The sequence below is a fragment of the Spodoptera frugiperda genome, chromosome 7 (assembly GCF_023101765.2).
Source record: "Spodoptera frugiperda isolate SF20-4 chromosome 7, AGI-APGP_CSIRO_Sfru_2.0, whole genome shotgun sequence".
In the NCBI taxonomy this organism is placed as follows: domain Eukaryota; kingdom Metazoa; phylum Arthropoda; class Insecta; order Lepidoptera; family Noctuidae; genus Spodoptera; species Spodoptera frugiperda.
The window spans coordinates 4,071,479-4,089,777 of record NC_064218.1 but is presented as its reverse complement, the minus strand read 5'-3'; the positions used below and the strand labels follow the sequence as shown (position 1 = coordinate 4,089,777).

Sequence of the window (18,299 nt, the reverse complement as noted above, 5' to 3'; positions counted from 1 at the left end):
TTGCATTTTGTAAGACATTTATGTAAAGGAATTTAGGATATTAAATTTCAATGTAAACTGAACATCTAAAGTCAAATAAATAATTAAATTTCCATTATTATACATACATACATAATAAGAATAAATATTTGTTAATATAGAACGGTGTGACACGCAGCCTAAAATTTAAAGTAGGTGACAGCTTTTGATCCTGTTCTTCATATCTCATTCTGTCTCTATCTAACTCTTTCTCTCTCTATCTAACTGTTCAAATAATTCACAATAATTGATGAAAATAAAACATTGGGTTCGTTCTATGGAAAACATAGTGAAATATAAAAATAATTTTGCTTTTGCAATATTATTGTGTGTATTGTGATTAACTTTTATTGAAAGTGATCGATTGCAATTTGCGATGTCGGCTAAAAAGGGGTAAATGAAATTGAAATTGACAATTGTGGGATTTGATACTGTAGCCATCATAGTTTTATTAAACAATAAATTTACTTTTGTAAATAGGCTACATAAGAGCCCATTTAAACGTCAAAATTATTATAAAAAAAATTTAAATGAGGTCGGAATTTCCTAACTGACTACTCTGAGAAGAAATGCCGAAACATACTTAGGTGTCATTGTCTCTTTCAAAGTCTATATTTTATGTCTTTACATAGTGTTTGCAATGCGTATAATCTGCATGCTGCTGTGACATACAAGTTATTTGTTAGAAGAGACAAGATAAGGTCGTTTCTATTGACAAAATGTTTACTTTTGGATAAGAAACGAAAAAAGTATGAAGCTGTAGTGAATTTATGGAAATTATGAAAGTATTTTAGTAAGTACCTATTTAATATAGATTTACGTGAACAACTAAGATTTATGCATGTTTAGAATAAATACTTACTTAGTATTTTTATAATAACTATCGTGAGACATACTAAGTTAACTTAAAAATCACGGTTAAGTATATTAATGGAGCTCATGATGAAGAGTCCCTTTATGACTCGAAACTAGTAGAGGTTTTCTCTATTAATATACGTGAGTAAACCGCGATTTTTTAGTTAATTTAGTTTACTTAGTACTTAATTAGGTACTCTAATTTTTTTTAGATTATTTCTATAAAGCAGTCCCCATTAACACAATGTTTTTCTTTTGCTTCAGATCGCTGGACTAACGATGAAACAGAGAAACGGATTCGCAATAAACGTAGGTGTAATTTATATAACTTCAAATAAAAATAAACGCTTTAAATACATCATATTCTTTGTAATTCGCTATTATAACAACATGCATGGCAAACCCGTAGAAATTCTTAGCAAAACCTTATCGCCTTTATTTTTCTATCAACTATAAAATTATAGGTACTATTACAATTCTCTATTATTAATTATAAGTTATATTTCTGCTTTGATAAAGTAACATTTATGGCTGTCACTATAAAGTTTATTTTCTTATGTAGCACATGTGTGTGTTGTGACGTTTTGCTATGTGACGTCAGTGACGAGTGCGCGGGCGCCCGCATGTAAGGAGAAACAATTTATTCCATAATACCTTCCCTATTGATTAATATAGCATTCCTATTAATAATTTTGATTAACAATTCAAAATTATGTTGGTTAACGGTTTTGTGGTTATAGGGAATTTATCGCTTATTTATTGGCTTATAGGATTATCGGGGTGATTGCATTCGTAGATGTTTAATTAAGATCGCAATCTGTTTCTGAAAAGCGGTGTGTTGGCCTCAAGCGTGCGAGAGCTCTACTGTAGTGATACCACGGCCTCACAGAAAACCGACGTGAAACAACGTTTGTGTTGTGTTTCGTTGTGGGATTAAGTTTGCCAGAGGCCCCCTTTCCCAATGTTCCCATCCCCAATTCCCCAACAACCTACTGTGTACGGTTACTATTTTTTGTTTTATAAAAGCTTGTTCATACCTTCTTTATAGTACCTAATAACATCTACTTCTTTACCAAATTTCATCAAAATCGATACAGTGATTTCGGAGTAATTGAGTGACAAAAATCCTTCACGTATCAAAACTTTTGCATTCATAATATTAGCAAGAGTTCTACCGTTACATTCATCTGGCAATAACATTCCTTCATATAAATAAGTCGGCAGGTCTGTCGTTTAATCAAATCTAATTGATCTTATGTGTTTATCCGCCATTATGCACGAAACTACTCATTTGTATTCACATAAGCACCATTAGATGATAGGGCGGCGAGTCGTCGGCACATTTTATTCAAATCTAGGCACGGAGAAATTGTGCGGATTCTTAATTATGAACTTTCATCTTGCATGGAGACGCATGAGTGTAAATACTTAGATATGGTTGTATGTATTTTTTAAGAAATATTTAATTATGGCATAGTTAGTGTGTAAAGTGTAAGTCAATTGATTAGTGATCTTTGGAGTTGAATTACGGTTTATGGTCACATCTTATTGTAGTAATTTCGTTAGAAATTCGGTTTTGTAAGTCAATTTACATTTTTTAATGTATTTTAAACCGATTTCGTTCTCAGTTTCACCTGTATGTATGTATGTGATGCATGTATGCATTTATCTAGCGTTGACTAAACCGATTTTATTGTGCTTTTAAGGAAAGTATTTGCAATACTTAGAAGCATGTTTTAATGTATTAGTAGACTTCAAAAAAGGAAGATTTAGTAAGTTTTTAAAATGTTGTTTATTATATAAATAAAAAGTAAAGCATAGGAGTAACGAAATATTCCTATAACAACATAATATAGTAACTCCACAATTAAATCAATCTCAAACCACAACATTGATTAATATCCTTGCAATTCCAAATAACTGTCAATTTGATATAATGTTTATTCGACATTAATATGTTTAATTTATTTAATGTTCTTGTATAAAAACTTAGCTTCAATATCTAAACAGCTATAAATTCGTTTGTTTTATCTGCCATTGACGTCGGTAATTAAAATGTACGTGATTAGTAATGTTGGTGATTTATTGTCAAGATTTTATATAGTTTTGCAAATTATATTTATCGTTTAGTATAAATGTCGAGGTTTGGTTGTAAAAAATACATTGATACGTTCAATATTTAGAACTAGCTTCTGCAAACGGCTTCGTCCGCTTAGGACAAACAAACACATAAATAAACTCACAAACCTTCACATTTTTAATATTAGTAATATATTTTTTAATCTCTTCTATTCTTTTCTCCTTCTTCCTGCCATTATCTTAAGCTACTTCATATCGGCATAATATTATGTCTTCTTTGTAATCTTCTTTATCAGATTATCATCATCCTATCACAAATTTGTTTCTCCTTAACTCCTTACCATCCTTTGCCCAATCCATTCATCTTTACTTTGGTCTTCCTCTACTTCATTTATTTTATTACTTAACTGTTATGTAATATCAATTAGAATCTAAAATAATCTAGATTTATCGACAGAAGATACCTTTCCTTTACTCATCCACTGATATTTTTTGATTCAATTCTTTATGCGATCCCAGACAGTTTTTCATGTCCCTGGGACACACCGGGCTTTTGTTACTTCAGCCCATTTTATTATTAGCCTTTATTGTAGATAGATTCTGGGTAACAGGACAACTCCTGTTGTCCTGTCTATGCAACTATTGATGACGGGAATGTCCCAATAAAAGAAAGGGTCAAGAAAAAAAACTTTTCCTATTATTCTAGTCTTAGTGCAATCGGTTGAGATTCTATCATAAAACACTACATGTATAGAATAATGTATCATCGAAAATTCTAAGAAATTGAATGAGCGTATTCCATCTTTCTATGATAATAATACTTAGTCATATCGTTTATTATGACCAATATGTAAATAAGTGCAAACAATATAACAGTTGCGGATCACCGGCGATGTGCACTGAAACATTGTTTTGTTTGACTCATTCAATTTGGCTCGTAAGGAAGTAATATTTCACAAGATTATGTTAAATTAAATCATAAGAAGTTATCGTCACGATTTCTTATTAAAGTTTTGAATAATAAAGTTAGAAGCCATCTTCATTTTATTTATTATGTTATCGGCTTACTCACGTTACTTTGTTGAGGAACTCAACTAGTTTCAAGCTATGCTAGAGGCTCATATTCATGAGCAGCATTCCGCGACACACGACGCGGCGATTGTCACGCTGCTACTATATCCTTATTTTGTATGTAATCTGGCCCTAATCATTACATAGATATATATATTATCTAGCACATATTCTTGGTGAATTTTACTTAGGCACTTAGGTAATCAAAAAGGCATAGAGGCTAACTCACAGTTGACTGGATCAACTGCTCTCGGATTAGGTTTATCGCTTTGAGAATGGGCAACTAGGTTTAGCTTTTGCGGGATTTCTCAATCTGCTTGTCAACCGAATAAAGAGAAGCAAATTTTTGGTTCTAAATAAAATATTCAGGTTTAGGAAAACAGATATAAGATTGGGAGGAAATAACTTAAAATTAGAATGATTAACACATTAAACGCCATGGGGAGGCAAAAGTGACCAGTGCTAATGGAAGATTTGCCTTCAACAGATTTTTGTTGGTAGTCAACGTCTTAAAATCCAAAACAAATCACAATCAATACTCCAATACCGACCTTCATCAAAAATAACCAGAACATACAAAGAAATATGTACCTTTCACAGTTAAAATAGAGTTATAATTTTAATCAGCAGTTGATATATTAGTGAGTTATAACAAACATAGCGTTATGTAAGGCGACACCGACGTATCATACCGCACTGGTAGGTCTTCACGAAGACATACGAGCATTATAATCGCGTTCCGATATTGCGATCAGTGCACGCCTGTCCTTAATTAAAATGTCGCGCGTGCATGCCTCGACGACTGTTCTACAATTTATTTTATTTCATTTTTAAATCTTTGACTGCCAATAGAAAACGTAGGTCACCGGTGATCACCACGGCGTTCTATGTGTTAAGTGGACAGTTGACAGTTAACGTTTTTGACATTTGCGCTGTAACTTCTTCGAAATGTTTTCTATCCCTTATCCCATTACTTTTTTATGGTATAAACCGGTAAACGAGCAGACGGATCACTTGATGGCAAGCAATTGCCGTCCTCCATGGACACCTGAAACACCAGAGGTGTTACAAGTGCATTGCCGGCCTTATGGAGGTTAGGAATTTAAGGGTTGTTAGAAAATCGGGGATTGGGAAGGCTAGTTACTTTGACGAAATTTTCCATTAATCGCTGATTTATTTATCTATCAGATTATATTTAGGTATTTTGTTGTTTTTGGAACCCATGAAAGAATTGATATGAAGGTTTGATGCTTACCTCCTACAAATACTGTCTTACTTTTAACCTTTTAATGCCTTCTTCAAATTAATCTAGATCTAAAAGGATCCTCCTTAATTCTGCATAATTTCATTCCTTTAGCAAATTATGCGGATAATTAGCTCTGGGTATTATGTAAATCGATCTATAAATGTCGTGGGTGTGCATATATGAATGTATAAGTAATTGTTTAAGTACGTTTGTCCATTTTCGTTAAAGACCACACGCATTAGGTAGTGCTATGATGGATTTTAATAAAAAGTTGCTGTAATTAACGGAGTTTTGACCTAACTTGTGTATATGTATATATATAGTGTTAATTTAATAACTTGTGGCTTTTGAAATACAGTCAAGTAAAGATTAGTTAGACTCGTTCGTTTTTTATTTGTGCAAGTTGTCATTTCAGTGACTTCTTTAATTGATTTAATTCACATCTAATCTGAAGGAAAGTGCCTGAATCATGAAAACTACACATCATATGACTTCTTGTATCCCTTAACCATACATGATTCATTTCGCAGTAAAAGAAAATTCAAATAAAAGATAACTTTCCATATTTTCCTTCATCATGGTTTTAGCAATTTTCATGAGAACCTCCTTTAACCTTTCCTATATAGGCAGCAATAGCAAATACATTGCGTATCCGGTATCCGCGTGGATATGGCCGGTGTAATCTTTCTCGTATTTGACACATGCTGTACAGAGTTTAGTAACAAATACTAATGACGTTGTACACGTCTGATAGTCCATATTAAGTTAAAAAGTAATGGCGAAGTTGCTGCAGCTTTGTCCAGTGGGCGGAGTGGGGATGATTGATACAGCTTGCGCGCGCAGCCAGCCTCGCGTCTCGTCACGACCAAGTAATCGTTACATTTAAATTTTTCAAATTTCTTTCTCCATAAAATATATTTATGTGATAATTAGAAATTTGCGAGGAGACAATGGAAAGTGACGATTAACTACAAGAGATGATCACTTTCTTTTCCTAATGCTGTTTAGTTACCTCTGGCTTGTCATAGTTAGATTTATCCTTTGCGTTTATCTTAACTTGGTCTATCTCAATGGATTTATCAGTATTTTATGTGGACTTGTTACTGAATCTACATTTATAAAACCCATGGGATTCTATTCTATATTTTATTATTGTTATTATTCTCTAACTAACCCAGCAACGAGCATTGATTTACTTAGTGCTTTGAATTTTCCAATGAAAATTGACAATATCTTCCAGATTAAAGATTTTTGGGGATAAAAGTATCACCATAACAAAACTGAAAATTTGTTTTTAAACAACAATTTACTTAATTTGCTTCAAAACTCTTGTCTTGTACCTGGTTTACAGCATTGATTAAATCAATCACTTCACTTTAATCCCCGTGTGCTGTGGAGTGTGAGGTAACTCGACACTTCTTGTGTAGTCGTATACCTACTTATCGATTAATGCAATATAATCAGTGTAGTACGGTACTCGAATCGATATTACGCACCTCCTTGGCGACTGCTTGGTATGTCTTTGGGACTCGATTTAAGACTACTCGAGTAGTTTTTTGTTTTGTTCAATTTAAGTGCACAAGTTGTATTGTAATTTATAATATTCTCTTTTTTTGATAGTACCTAGATCATAGTTAATGCGTATTTATTATTCGATCTTAGCTAAATAGTAGGTTTCCTTGGCATTCTGTCTTTTAAATGTCTTGGTAGAAGAAGGCATCCGATACATACAGGTAAAGCTGTCCAACGGCTTACATTTGCAATTATCAGAAAAATTAAAAAAAAAAACACGGTTTTGAGTAGGCTGCGTGTCGTCGTCGCGTCTCACGCTGATGAAGAGTTCCTCTGTGACTCGAAATTAGTAGAGCTTTTCTCCATTAATATACGTGAGGAAACCGTGATTTTATAGTTACATTAATAACCGTCGTAAATAAATATTAAAAGTTGATTGTGGAAAGGTTTTGATACTCCGCCTAGCAGATTAGATCGCATTACAAAGTAGGGCTTCCCAAGACTCCTTGCTTGAAACACAATAGGCCGTGGATTGTAATTAGTGTTGGGTAAATAGCCGGCTACTTTGAGTTATTATCGATAATAATCCATTAATAGCCATTAATAGCCTACCAATGGATGATAACCCTGCTATTAATGTATAGTTAAAAAAATAAATGCTTTTTTTGTTTTATTGTAAAATCTGTGGGTGTACGCAGTGTGATTCAACATATTGTTATTCTTTTTATTTATTTTCACTATTTGTATATGAAAAAGTGTTAATAATAAAATAAATAGGTACACATTTCTCACATTCACGGGAAATTCAGTTTTGTTAATTTAGAGATCCAATATTATAAAAAATATAATTACTATTGACACATCGCTTTGTGATTTAACCATATATGTACCTAATTAATTATTTTTACCTATAAAATAATTTTAACCGATACGTAAAAATGTAAGGTACATTAAGTAAGTTAGTTATTAGCTATTTTGAGTCGGTAGTAGGTAACATGCATGCGCACTTCCGACGTTTGGCTCCTAAGTTGGAACGGACGGGGGCTGCGCTTAAGCGGCTCCTGCCCAACCGCTGGGGGCCAAACGCCTCCTGCCGGAGGTTGTACGCGGGGATCGTGCGGTCCATGGCCCTCTACGGCGCCCCTGTGTGGGCGCCGAACCTGATGCGGCGGCCAGCTCGGGCGCTGCTCACGTCCCAGAGGGTCATGGCCATCCGGGTGATTCGCGGATATCGCACGATCTCCGGAGAAGCGGCTAACCTCCTTGCCGGACTACTGCCGTGGGATTTGGAGGCGAAGGTGCTTGCGCGCGTTTTCTGTTTGCGCGCCGACGCGCGTCGCCGGGGCGAAACTCCACTGCCGCGCCAGATTAGTGCGTGGCGGGACGAGCTCCGGCGCGATCTCATGGCGGAATGGCAGCAACGACTGTCGCAACCGAGGGCTGGGCTCGCTGTCAGTGCAGCGATAAGTCCCCTCTTTGAGGAGTGGCTAGAGAGGCACCACGGCGTCCTCACCTACCGCCTGACGCAGGTGCTTACCGGACATGGGAGTTTCGGTAGGTTCCTGTTTTTGATTGGGCGGGAGGAAACGCCCGGGTGTCATCACTGCGAGGACCGCCCGGAGGACACGGTGGAGCATACGGTGGCGGTTTGCCCTGCGTGGGCTGAGCACCGCCGTGTCCTCAGGGATGTGGTCGGTGACGGTGACCTCAAGCGTCCGGCATTGGTTCAGACCATGGTGCGGAGCGAGGGGGACCGGGATGCCGTCTCCTCCTTCGTCGGCGAGCAAGGGTAGCTCGCCGCCCGACCAGAACCAGACCCGTGCGTGCGGCGCATCACGTTCCGCGCGCGCCTCAAAGAGCCATCAGACCACCACAGATGGGGCCCAGTAGGGGTGATGCCTGATCCGTAGTTGCGGACTACCTAGCGAGTTTACCGGAGCTCCGGTTCGAAATGCAGATGTAGGAACAGGGTGGTTTTTTGTCAGTAAGAGTCTTACACTCCCTCTCGCCTCACCTAAGGCGAGAGAAGTCATTGGATGATTTCCGCCCTCAAAAAAAAGGAGGTAACATTCATCCCCGCACCCACGCACCGCAGGAAAAATAACGTAGGTATATATCACACAACTGGAATTTGGAAAACAGACCGTCAAGTATAGATACGGAAAGTGATTTCCACATGGATTCGGAACCTTTCTATCCAACATCAGAAATCGATGAAATATCCAGTGACTGTAATGAACCTGGGGGCCTACTCCGGTTCTCGAATCCGAAGTTTCGTTTAATCTTCGGCCGTAGTTTTTATTGGTTTACTGATAGAATTACTTGAAATAACGTTTTATTTTTAATTTCATATCAAAACCTATTATTTATTTTCATTTCATTCGTTCATTTTAGTTCCCGAAAGTTCGCAATAAATAGAATTGTAGTACGAAATCTGCGAAGTTGCGGACGAAACTTCGCTTTTCGTTGAATTAGAGTAGGCCTGCAACTGCAGACCTACTTTTAAATTGCACATTTATTTACTATAAAGAAATATAAATGAAAATGAAGTCTAATCTGACAGTCCTAAGCCTGAAAACCATGAAGGGAAATTTTCAATCACTAAAATAACATTAATAGCAGGGTTATCAGCCAAAATTGGCTATTAATGGCTATTAACTGCTTTTAATCGCTTATTAGCCAAATGATATTAACCGGATTATTATCATTGCCCATCACTAATTGTAATCAATAATAATTAATATTGTCACCGACACGGAACTAAAAGATTTATGTGTTTATGTTATTTATATATGGCCAAGGTCTAATAACATAATTTGTTAACGAAATAGATAGAACTTTACTATGAAGACTTATAAAAGTTGCTGTTGACTTGATATTATGGGTTAAAATAATATTGGATGAGGTTTGCCCCTTTGCGATGTTGGCGACGAATTAGGTTTTTGCTAGTATTCTTATTTTAAATTATGATTGCTGTATTTTTTTTTAAATAAATTCTTTTCTGATTACTTATCTACATATTTTTATTAGTCTTATAAAATTAAAATTATTAACATTTCTAACGTTCTTTTTTTGAAATGTGTTACATAATATGATTTGCCATTTTTGTAGCTGACCAGTTTTTTACGAAAATATAATTATGATGACATTAAACGTATAAAAACATAAACAATTTATTCATAATTTTTAATGGCATCATCACTATACATTTTTCATTGTAAACAACCAGCATCAAATAATTTCATAATGCATACTTTTTTGAGCCTCAAGTTCAAGTAAGAACAGTTTCCACCGCTAGATTTCTCTATTCTCGTGTATTTAATTAAAGCCTTATTTTCCCGCGAGATAAGTGCGTGCGCCGTCATTCAATCGACGTTGGCCACATAAACTACTCACTAAAGAAGCTTCCTTCGCATCAAATTAGGCGGTTTAATTATTTACTAGCACTAAAACGTACTGTTAACACTTACAAAATATAACTTGACCTACCCTCACCCTCCTTTAACTACCAGTTCCGAGAGGCAGAGGGGAAAATAAAAGGATCTTCAAGGATCAAATTAGGGTAGTCTTTTCGGACACTAAAACGTTGGAGGAAATAAAAGTGATGCCAGAAACAGAGTGAGGCAGGTGTATTTTTCCTTTGGGGATAAATAATTCTTTCTTTAATTTTGTATAAGTGCCCACACACGGGTCTTACGTGTTCATATTTGAGGTTGTAGTAAAGATACGAACAGTAATTGCTCAGTACAAAGATAATTACTTTTAACATTACTAATGAATTATTTAAAAATGGAATTTTTCCATTTCATTAGTACCGTACAGCTTTAGGAAGATAAAAAATAAAAAAGTTATTTATTTTTATTGTACAATAACAATTTGAAGAGCGGAGGCTTGAGAAGTCCATGTCAATCGGCGGCACAATCTCGGCCGGTTCCTTGTCATTATAATAATTACGATTTCAGTTAATCTCGCACATAACCTACACATCAAGATTTGCGTCATTCATTATTTACGCCGTGCGACTTTACAACATAACATCGGAGTGCGCAATTTTATACGTTACACAAAAGAATTTAACAAGTCGCCTGCTTGTTTACATTCAACGATTGATATTGCCCGCCCTAAGATTTGCCAACGCCATCTTCGGCGGTGTTGACCTTAAGTTTAAAGCTGTAGGTTTTATGTGTTCTATTCAGCTGTGACTAACAGCAATTCATGTTTGACAATTTTACGAGCGCGACGATTCACCAATGGCGTCCACTTATAACTGCCGGTTACGCTCAATAAAATGATCATTTATTGCGTGTACGGCGAGTTAGTTTTATTGGGCACATGCACTAACATTTTTGTTGCGCTACAGGGAAATTTATTTGTAAACATGCTTACGTCGCTTCGCTATTGGTCATCTATGTTGATCGATTGAAACTTTACTGTCACGCAAACGTAAGCTTTTTCCTAATCTATCTTCACTTTTGTCTATGGTTTGGGACCATAGACAAAAATGTTTGGAACTCATGGATTCTAATTTATAAATAGTAATTGGAATGGAGTATTTTTAAAATCAGAATTGAAATACACAGATGACAATGAACAACACAAAGCAAAGTAACTTTCCAATTTTTGTCCAAACTTAAAAATCAACTTAAACATAATCCATTAACGCATTGCGTAAAATGTGTATGTAAATCCATCAAATATGTTTTGGTATAAGTATTGTGCGATCGTATTTGTCGACATAGTTGTACGAGTATGGGTCTGTGGGCAAACCGCGGTAACATGGCGTGTTTACACAAACATCACAAAGGCGCCGCCTGCTACACGGGCACACGGGCTACGCCGAAATGTTTCATAGAAGGGAAATGAATGGACTATTGGTAGAGAACCCAGCATCACGATAACGACGGAAGATTGGATTTTTTCTTTATCTACGTTGTGGCTTTTACGTGAAACGGGAATAATAATCTTAATAATATAGAACACCTTACCACTAGAGTGCCTTACACCTGATAGGACTTCAAACTTATAAGTTACTAGCTTCTTTCGCGCGGTTTCACCCGCCCTGCTCGGCTCTTATTAATCGTAACGTGATGTTTTATAGCCTATCGCTTTCCTCGATAAATGCACTATCCAACACAAAAAGAATTATTCAAATCGGACCAGAATTTCCTGAGATTAGCGCGTACAAACAAACAAACTCTTCAGCTTTATAATATTAGTATAGATAAGGGTGGAAACATATAAAATGTAATGTTCAATTCAGAGATCGAATCCATCACCTCATGTTCAGGGTGTCACGTGTCTGCTTGGCCAAAGTAAACTGTAGAACATTTATAATGTATAACAATATTTTTGCTTATTGACCGCCCGCCATACGTCACCGAGTATCCTGTTTACACTGCTCAACTAATCTTGATCTTTGACACATCTATACAATGATTGTTTATGGTAATTATGTTTATTGTAATTTATAACGATGTTGCCGTAATAGTCTTTTGTTGGATTCAATGGATAAAGTGTTTTGTGTAAGAACTCTGGCGTTTATGCATGTAACACTTGAAATTCATAATCATTATGCATCCTACCTTATTAAAATACTTAGGTACTAATACTTAGTGTTTACTTGTATGAGTAAAGATGATTTCCAATACTTAATATCAATAATATATAACCATTCTAAGAATCAGTTGTACCTAGTTCTTAGATTTTCAATAATTCTCCGTTGCTAGGGGAAGAACTAAACGTATGTGTTAACCCAGGTCATATCCATTTGTTTGCCTAAAATGTTAATCAGTGTCAACCAGTTTTGGTACTATTTTATTCATGATTTTATCAAGTGTCGTTCAACTTATGAATAAATTAAATGTAGGTTTGATTTAAGTCAGATCTGTTTAAGTTACCAATCAAACAAACTTCTACCCTTTTCTGTAAAATCTAAACAATGCTAATCAGTTTAAACTTAAGACTAGAATCTGTAGAAAATCTCATGCTTTATTAGAAAACCCGTCGACAAAATGCCTAAAAACGATTAACTAATTTTTAAAGATTCACGCGCACACTTACAACCTAAAAAAACTATTTGAATAGACAATTAATAATTTATAAGATTGACAGAACATTAGCCAGTATCAAGAAGTTTGAACCGTAGTTTTTTAAGACATTAATGTGCGTGATCACTTGTCTATTACCGTTAACTAGTGACGTTCGATTTTTCAAATGTTTGCACAAACAATTTCACATAAAGTTTATTGAACGGCCATTTTAGAATATTATTTGAACTGAAGTACTGTTACTTAGTAACTTTATTTGGTGTATCTTTTAGTGTAGTCCCTCTAAGTAGGATTGTCAAGTGGATATGTAATGTAGGTTTTGAAGTGGGTTAAAGTTACATTGATGATTTCTAGATTGCCGGCTGAGTGATACCACGGCCTCACAGAAAACCGACGTAGTTTGACGCTTGCGTTGTGTGAGTGAAATTACACCCCAATCCCCGATTCCACAACAGCCCTTAAATTCCTAACCCCCAAAATCAGATGATCCGTCTGACTGTTTACCAGCTTATACTATATTTGCCATTACCTTTCCTCTTTCCGTGGGTGTAGTAAGAGCCGAGAGCCTATCACCCAATACCGCAGCAATTTTACCCAAGTACTCATCCTATTTCCTCTATAAACAACTTATACCATAAAGGAGATAAGCACTTTAATTCAAACAGTAATTTCCAAGTTCTCTCCTCCCAAAATAACATTTATAAAGACAACAAAACGTTCCTAATTAATCCGATCAATTAAAACCTCGTCTAAAGTCGGTATCAATGGCTATCATGTTGTTTATAAACAGTTGGGCGATGTAACCGGCGCGTGCGCCCACTTTGATCTCCCCTCCCTAAACCGGAGACGATTAATACATTATTTTGATTGTTAATTTGTTACTTTTTTATCTATGTAGCTTTTAAAAAAGTTAAGTAAGTAAGAGTGGTTTTACTTTTATTTATTTCAATGCAAATTCTTTTAAAAAAAATAACGATTTGATATTTAAAAGTATCAAAGAATCTCGTTGTTCAATTAAATATTATGTCTCGCAGAATAAATAATTCCAATTTCAAAGCCGAATGTCAAGTCAACCATTGCAAAATGTCATTTCATCCGCCCGACAACGTATTCAACACTTTTATTCAGAAGAATGAATAACAAATTCATGAGCAACACACAAAAAAGTATTAATCTGTCCCAGTAACAAACAACGCGACAAAAACATACGACCGCATTAAATATAATTAATTAACGCCACATAAAAGAGCATTAAGCGATCTTCACAAAAGCTATTCAATGGCCGAATGTTTCTTTTCAAGTAGCTGTCTCTATAAACGCGCGGCGTCAGTGATGTGGCGCATGCGTAATCGACGTGATTAATTGTCCAATCACGGCAAGCTATAAAAAAATCTCTTTATAATTCGAATGGAACGTAGGGATGGCGACAATGCGATAATGATATGACTCTAGCAATAATTTGCATGTTTATTTACCCTTTATAACTCTGATATAATGTGTGTTAAAATAATAATTACAACGTTACAAAAACATGATTGTTATAAATTGGTCCTTTCCGTTATCTAAGGACCAATATTAAGTCGTTTAATAACAAAAACAGCATCAGTAGCGTTATCTAATTTTCGTATACAAACAAAACAACACCGGCATGACATTGATTTGCCGTCAATCTGGCAGGTACGAGATATCGCACGGATTCTCACGGCTTCACACGCCACCGCGGACTATAGTTAGCGGGTCCTATGCAGACGATCCTGATTCTTGGAATAATGATGTGTATCGCAGCCCTAATGATACGTTCCCTATACTTGAAGATACAACAATCAAAATCTAAATAGAGAACCTCCACGCCATAGATTATTCGGTATTTGTTTTTAATGAGACCAGAAAAACAATGCCGTGTCTATGGTATTTAGAATGGCCGTGTTTGGAACTCTTTTAATTTTTAAATCTTCACTACATAGTATAAAACAAAGTTGCTTTCTCGATCCCTTTGTCCCCTTGTATGTTTAAATCTTTGAAAGTACGCTACGGATTTTGATGCGTTTTTTTAATAGGTAGAGTGATTCAAGAGGTTTTTATGCATAATACATGCATAATATATCACCATTGCACCCATGCGAAGATGGGTCGGGTCACTAGTAATTCATAATCATAAATTGAAATGTCTTCAAACTCATTTGCCCTAAAATCAATAGAAATGCGTTAATAAGGAAATACGGTTCATTAACGTTGGAATAGTTCTCAGGGCTTATCATATTATCATCCAATCGAGGTTATAGCAAACAGACAAGTTCGTAGAAACTATAACATGTTAGAAATTCTTAGTACCATTTATCAGAACATGCACGAGAGTAAACATTTAATTAAAACTTTATCATTCATTGACTTTAATTATCTGTGCGTGGGGAACGATCAGATTGATAAATCAATAATACTTATTAGCACATGATTTCAGTTACTAAATTTAAAACTGTAACCGCCGTACTCAGTTATTTAATGGTTACTTAACCCAGTTCCTAGCGATTGCTTTCGATACAAAATCGTTACTAAGGATTAGTTTAAGTAATCATTAAATGTTTCTGAGTGTGGCAGTAAAATAGTGACCAGATAAACATTGGTCACGTAGCTTTATAAACAAGTCATATCAAGAAAAGCTTATTCAAACATAGTTCTACTTGATATAAAAATCGAGGCCTGAATAAGTAGGCTCAATAGAATCTCCATAGACGCTGTATCCATATCGAGAAGTGTTGCTACTGTTTAATAGCGGGCGGTTTGATTACAGATTACAGCAATTACGTATCTGTATCCCTCGCGAGACACGCGCGGCGGAGGGCGGGGCGCACGCGCACGCAACCTAGCACCGCTCCACCACTATTTATGACAGTCGGAATTGAAACACGTATTTTTGAGAATAATGAGAATTAAAGACTTATCGATTTAATACACAATATAGAGAGCACCAATTTGTATCGAGAAATACTTGAATTATTTACGTCGTTTGCGGTAACGGTTAAATGAAACAAACAGTTCTGAGCGTATGATTTGAAAATCGATAAACGCAAAACATCGATTATAATATTCCATTGCATTTACTGATGAAAATGGACAGCAATCAGCCAACTTCGAACGCTTCTCGTACATTAGAAAGCAATTATTGGAAGAGTTTACGCCCATTTTACGCCACATGTAGCACCGCGTCGATCAAGTGAATTATATTTCCAGTTTATAATATCCAATATTATTTCTATTGCGTTGGGAGGCACCGGTAGCGGATAATTAGAGGATAGCGGGCAGGTCGCGCGATAACTAGTCTTAATGACGTGAAATCGCACTCCGACGCCCGTCGCCATCTTGGAAATGAAGCAGCGATGGCGGGAAAGCTTGCAATTAGCCATAACCGCACACCGCTTGATCACGACATATCGAGCTTTGCGGCTCATTGCAGAAAATATAACTATGGACGTACGCTAGGTAACCTACATTTTTGTTAAAGAGCGAGGCTTCCATTTTGAAAAGTTATAAAAAGATATCAATTTGTTGATCTATTTTATATTTTCTTCATGGCAAATCCAAAATGAATAAAACACCACTGTATTCAAAACGAAACCAGTATTTTTTTAACAGCAAACCGATTAATCGTATTCAATTCTCACGGGGAACAGCAAACAGAAGCTTGTGAATAAAAACCACCCACCACTTACATCGATATAATGAAAATTTAATCGGCTAGCAAGAAACAAATCGCATTGATGCATTTTTTGTCAAAGAACTACGGAATAATCGATTCCCACAATTTAGCTGTGAGTTTGATCGGCTGTGGGATCGGTTCGTCCTGACTGCGGCTGACAGCCTGCAATTTGGAGCCACGATCATTGACTACTGTTCCCCTGAAGCAATGATTTGGACACGCACACTGAGACTACTAAACTTCTACTATGCAAAAAATAAACTTTATTCCTGTTGATGTCAATTTTCTATAAAAAAATTAAAAGGACCACATGATTACGTCTCGAAAGACCAGTTTGATTGTAACTAGGTCTCGTGATGAGACATCGAATACAAATGTTGTTGTGATGAATGACAAAGTTATGATAATCACAAAAAATATTTTGTCACATTTTCCGGTCAATTTCCTGAAGTATCACCGACAATTTATTACATGCTAATTTTATCTGAATCAGTTTTCGCACATCTCCGCAAAAGTATTTTGTTAGATGTTGTTGTAAAATTGAGATGATTATGTTCAAATGACTACTAAAATGTGGATCCATCGACAATTGAGCTCGGCTGTCGCCGCCGGCGCTCGTGACGACACGCGAATCTAACTCGATGCCCCTGCGCAACTCTATTTAGTTATAATTTGAAACTAATTCATTCTTTATAACCATTTAAGTTTTTCACTAATGGAATGCGAAAATTGTATTGGTTTTTATGTGAATGCAATTTGACAGCTACCTTTATGTTTTTAGAACTCCAAATTGTGTTTTTCTGTCATGCAGCAATAAGTTTTGGGAAAAATGTGCAAGCAGAATGCTAAATGAAGAACTAACCAATTGAAAAGTTACATGTTAGGATGCATATTTTCGACATACTTATAGCAAGAACACAAAACTTGTTATTGCGAATATTTGCATTGCCATTATGTGAATTGTAGTTGGTTAATTACAATATTGTATTTATGTTGGACGCGAGACATACGATAATGTATTTGGTAACACTTTGTAGGTGACACAAAGTTTCATAATTTATTTTCGATTCTATCGGAATAGGGAGCGTGCCCAGCTCCCGCCTCAATAATATTTAAATTTAGAACGGCGAAGGGATGGGACATGTGTGTTGTAACGCGTTTGGCGAAATGTGATTACAGTCGGTAATTAACGAGCCGCTATTTATGGCCTGCCTACGCGACATTATTTAAATATTTTCTTTTCATATTCTAAAAACAGCGTTGCGTACACGCCGTTTCGGAATCATAGTCTTTTGTAATAATTATCATTGTATTCGTGAAAGTGTTTTACCGTTGGCCAACCGTGTCATGTCCGTTTTGTCCAGTCTCTTGAAATAAAGCACGCTTTCAATTGCAGACTAATTATTCCAACACGAGAAACTCATTCGGTGCCGTCAGTTTTTACGTGTAAAGAGATTAGTCCACTTAAGCGACACTCGTACTCAAAGGAGCATTGTGATGCGGACCGATAATGATGATACGTTAAGAAAAGTATTACATTCTGTCCATAATGGGCTGTTGAAAAGGAGCGTTTCTTATAAAATTTCATTTGGATTCAGTGCTCGTCGCGCCGGTGTGTCACAGACTCTCCGCTTATGAATAAATTACGGTGGTACATTAATTTATTGATTGTTATTCAAATTGGGTTTCTCAATCGGAGGTTGGAGGTGATGTGTCTCGTCTCGGCTTTTTGTCCCCTCTGATGTTTTGAGGTTGCCTCGCGCTCGTTGTACGCGTC

At 36.0% G+C, this 18,299-nt stretch overlaps 2 protein-coding genes across 9 annotated transcripts in view; one reads left to right on the top strand and one right to left on the bottom strand.

The window, feature by feature from the left end:
* The window catches only part of LOC118266055 (sorting nexin-2), a 482,399-nt gene that overhangs the window by 5,808 nt on the left and 458,292 nt on the right, over positions 1-18,299 (bottom strand). The gene's annotated exons all lie outside the window — the stretch shown is intronic.
* Positions 1-18,299, top strand: part of LOC118265859 (protein dead ringer) — a 112,151-nt gene that overhangs the window by 6,829 nt on the left and 87,023 nt on the right. For 7 of the 8 annotated variants that reach the window (XM_050695016.1, XM_050695015.1, XM_050695012.1 and 4 more), the window contains exon 2: positions 1,138-1,182. The exons of the other annotated variant lie outside the window; for it this stretch is intronic. In XM_050695016.1, coding sequence (XP_050550973.1) covers positions 1,138-1,182 — 45 coding nt within the window. The remainder of the gene's footprint in view (positions 1-1,137; positions 1,183-18,299) is intronic. 8 annotated transcript variants of the gene reach the window in all.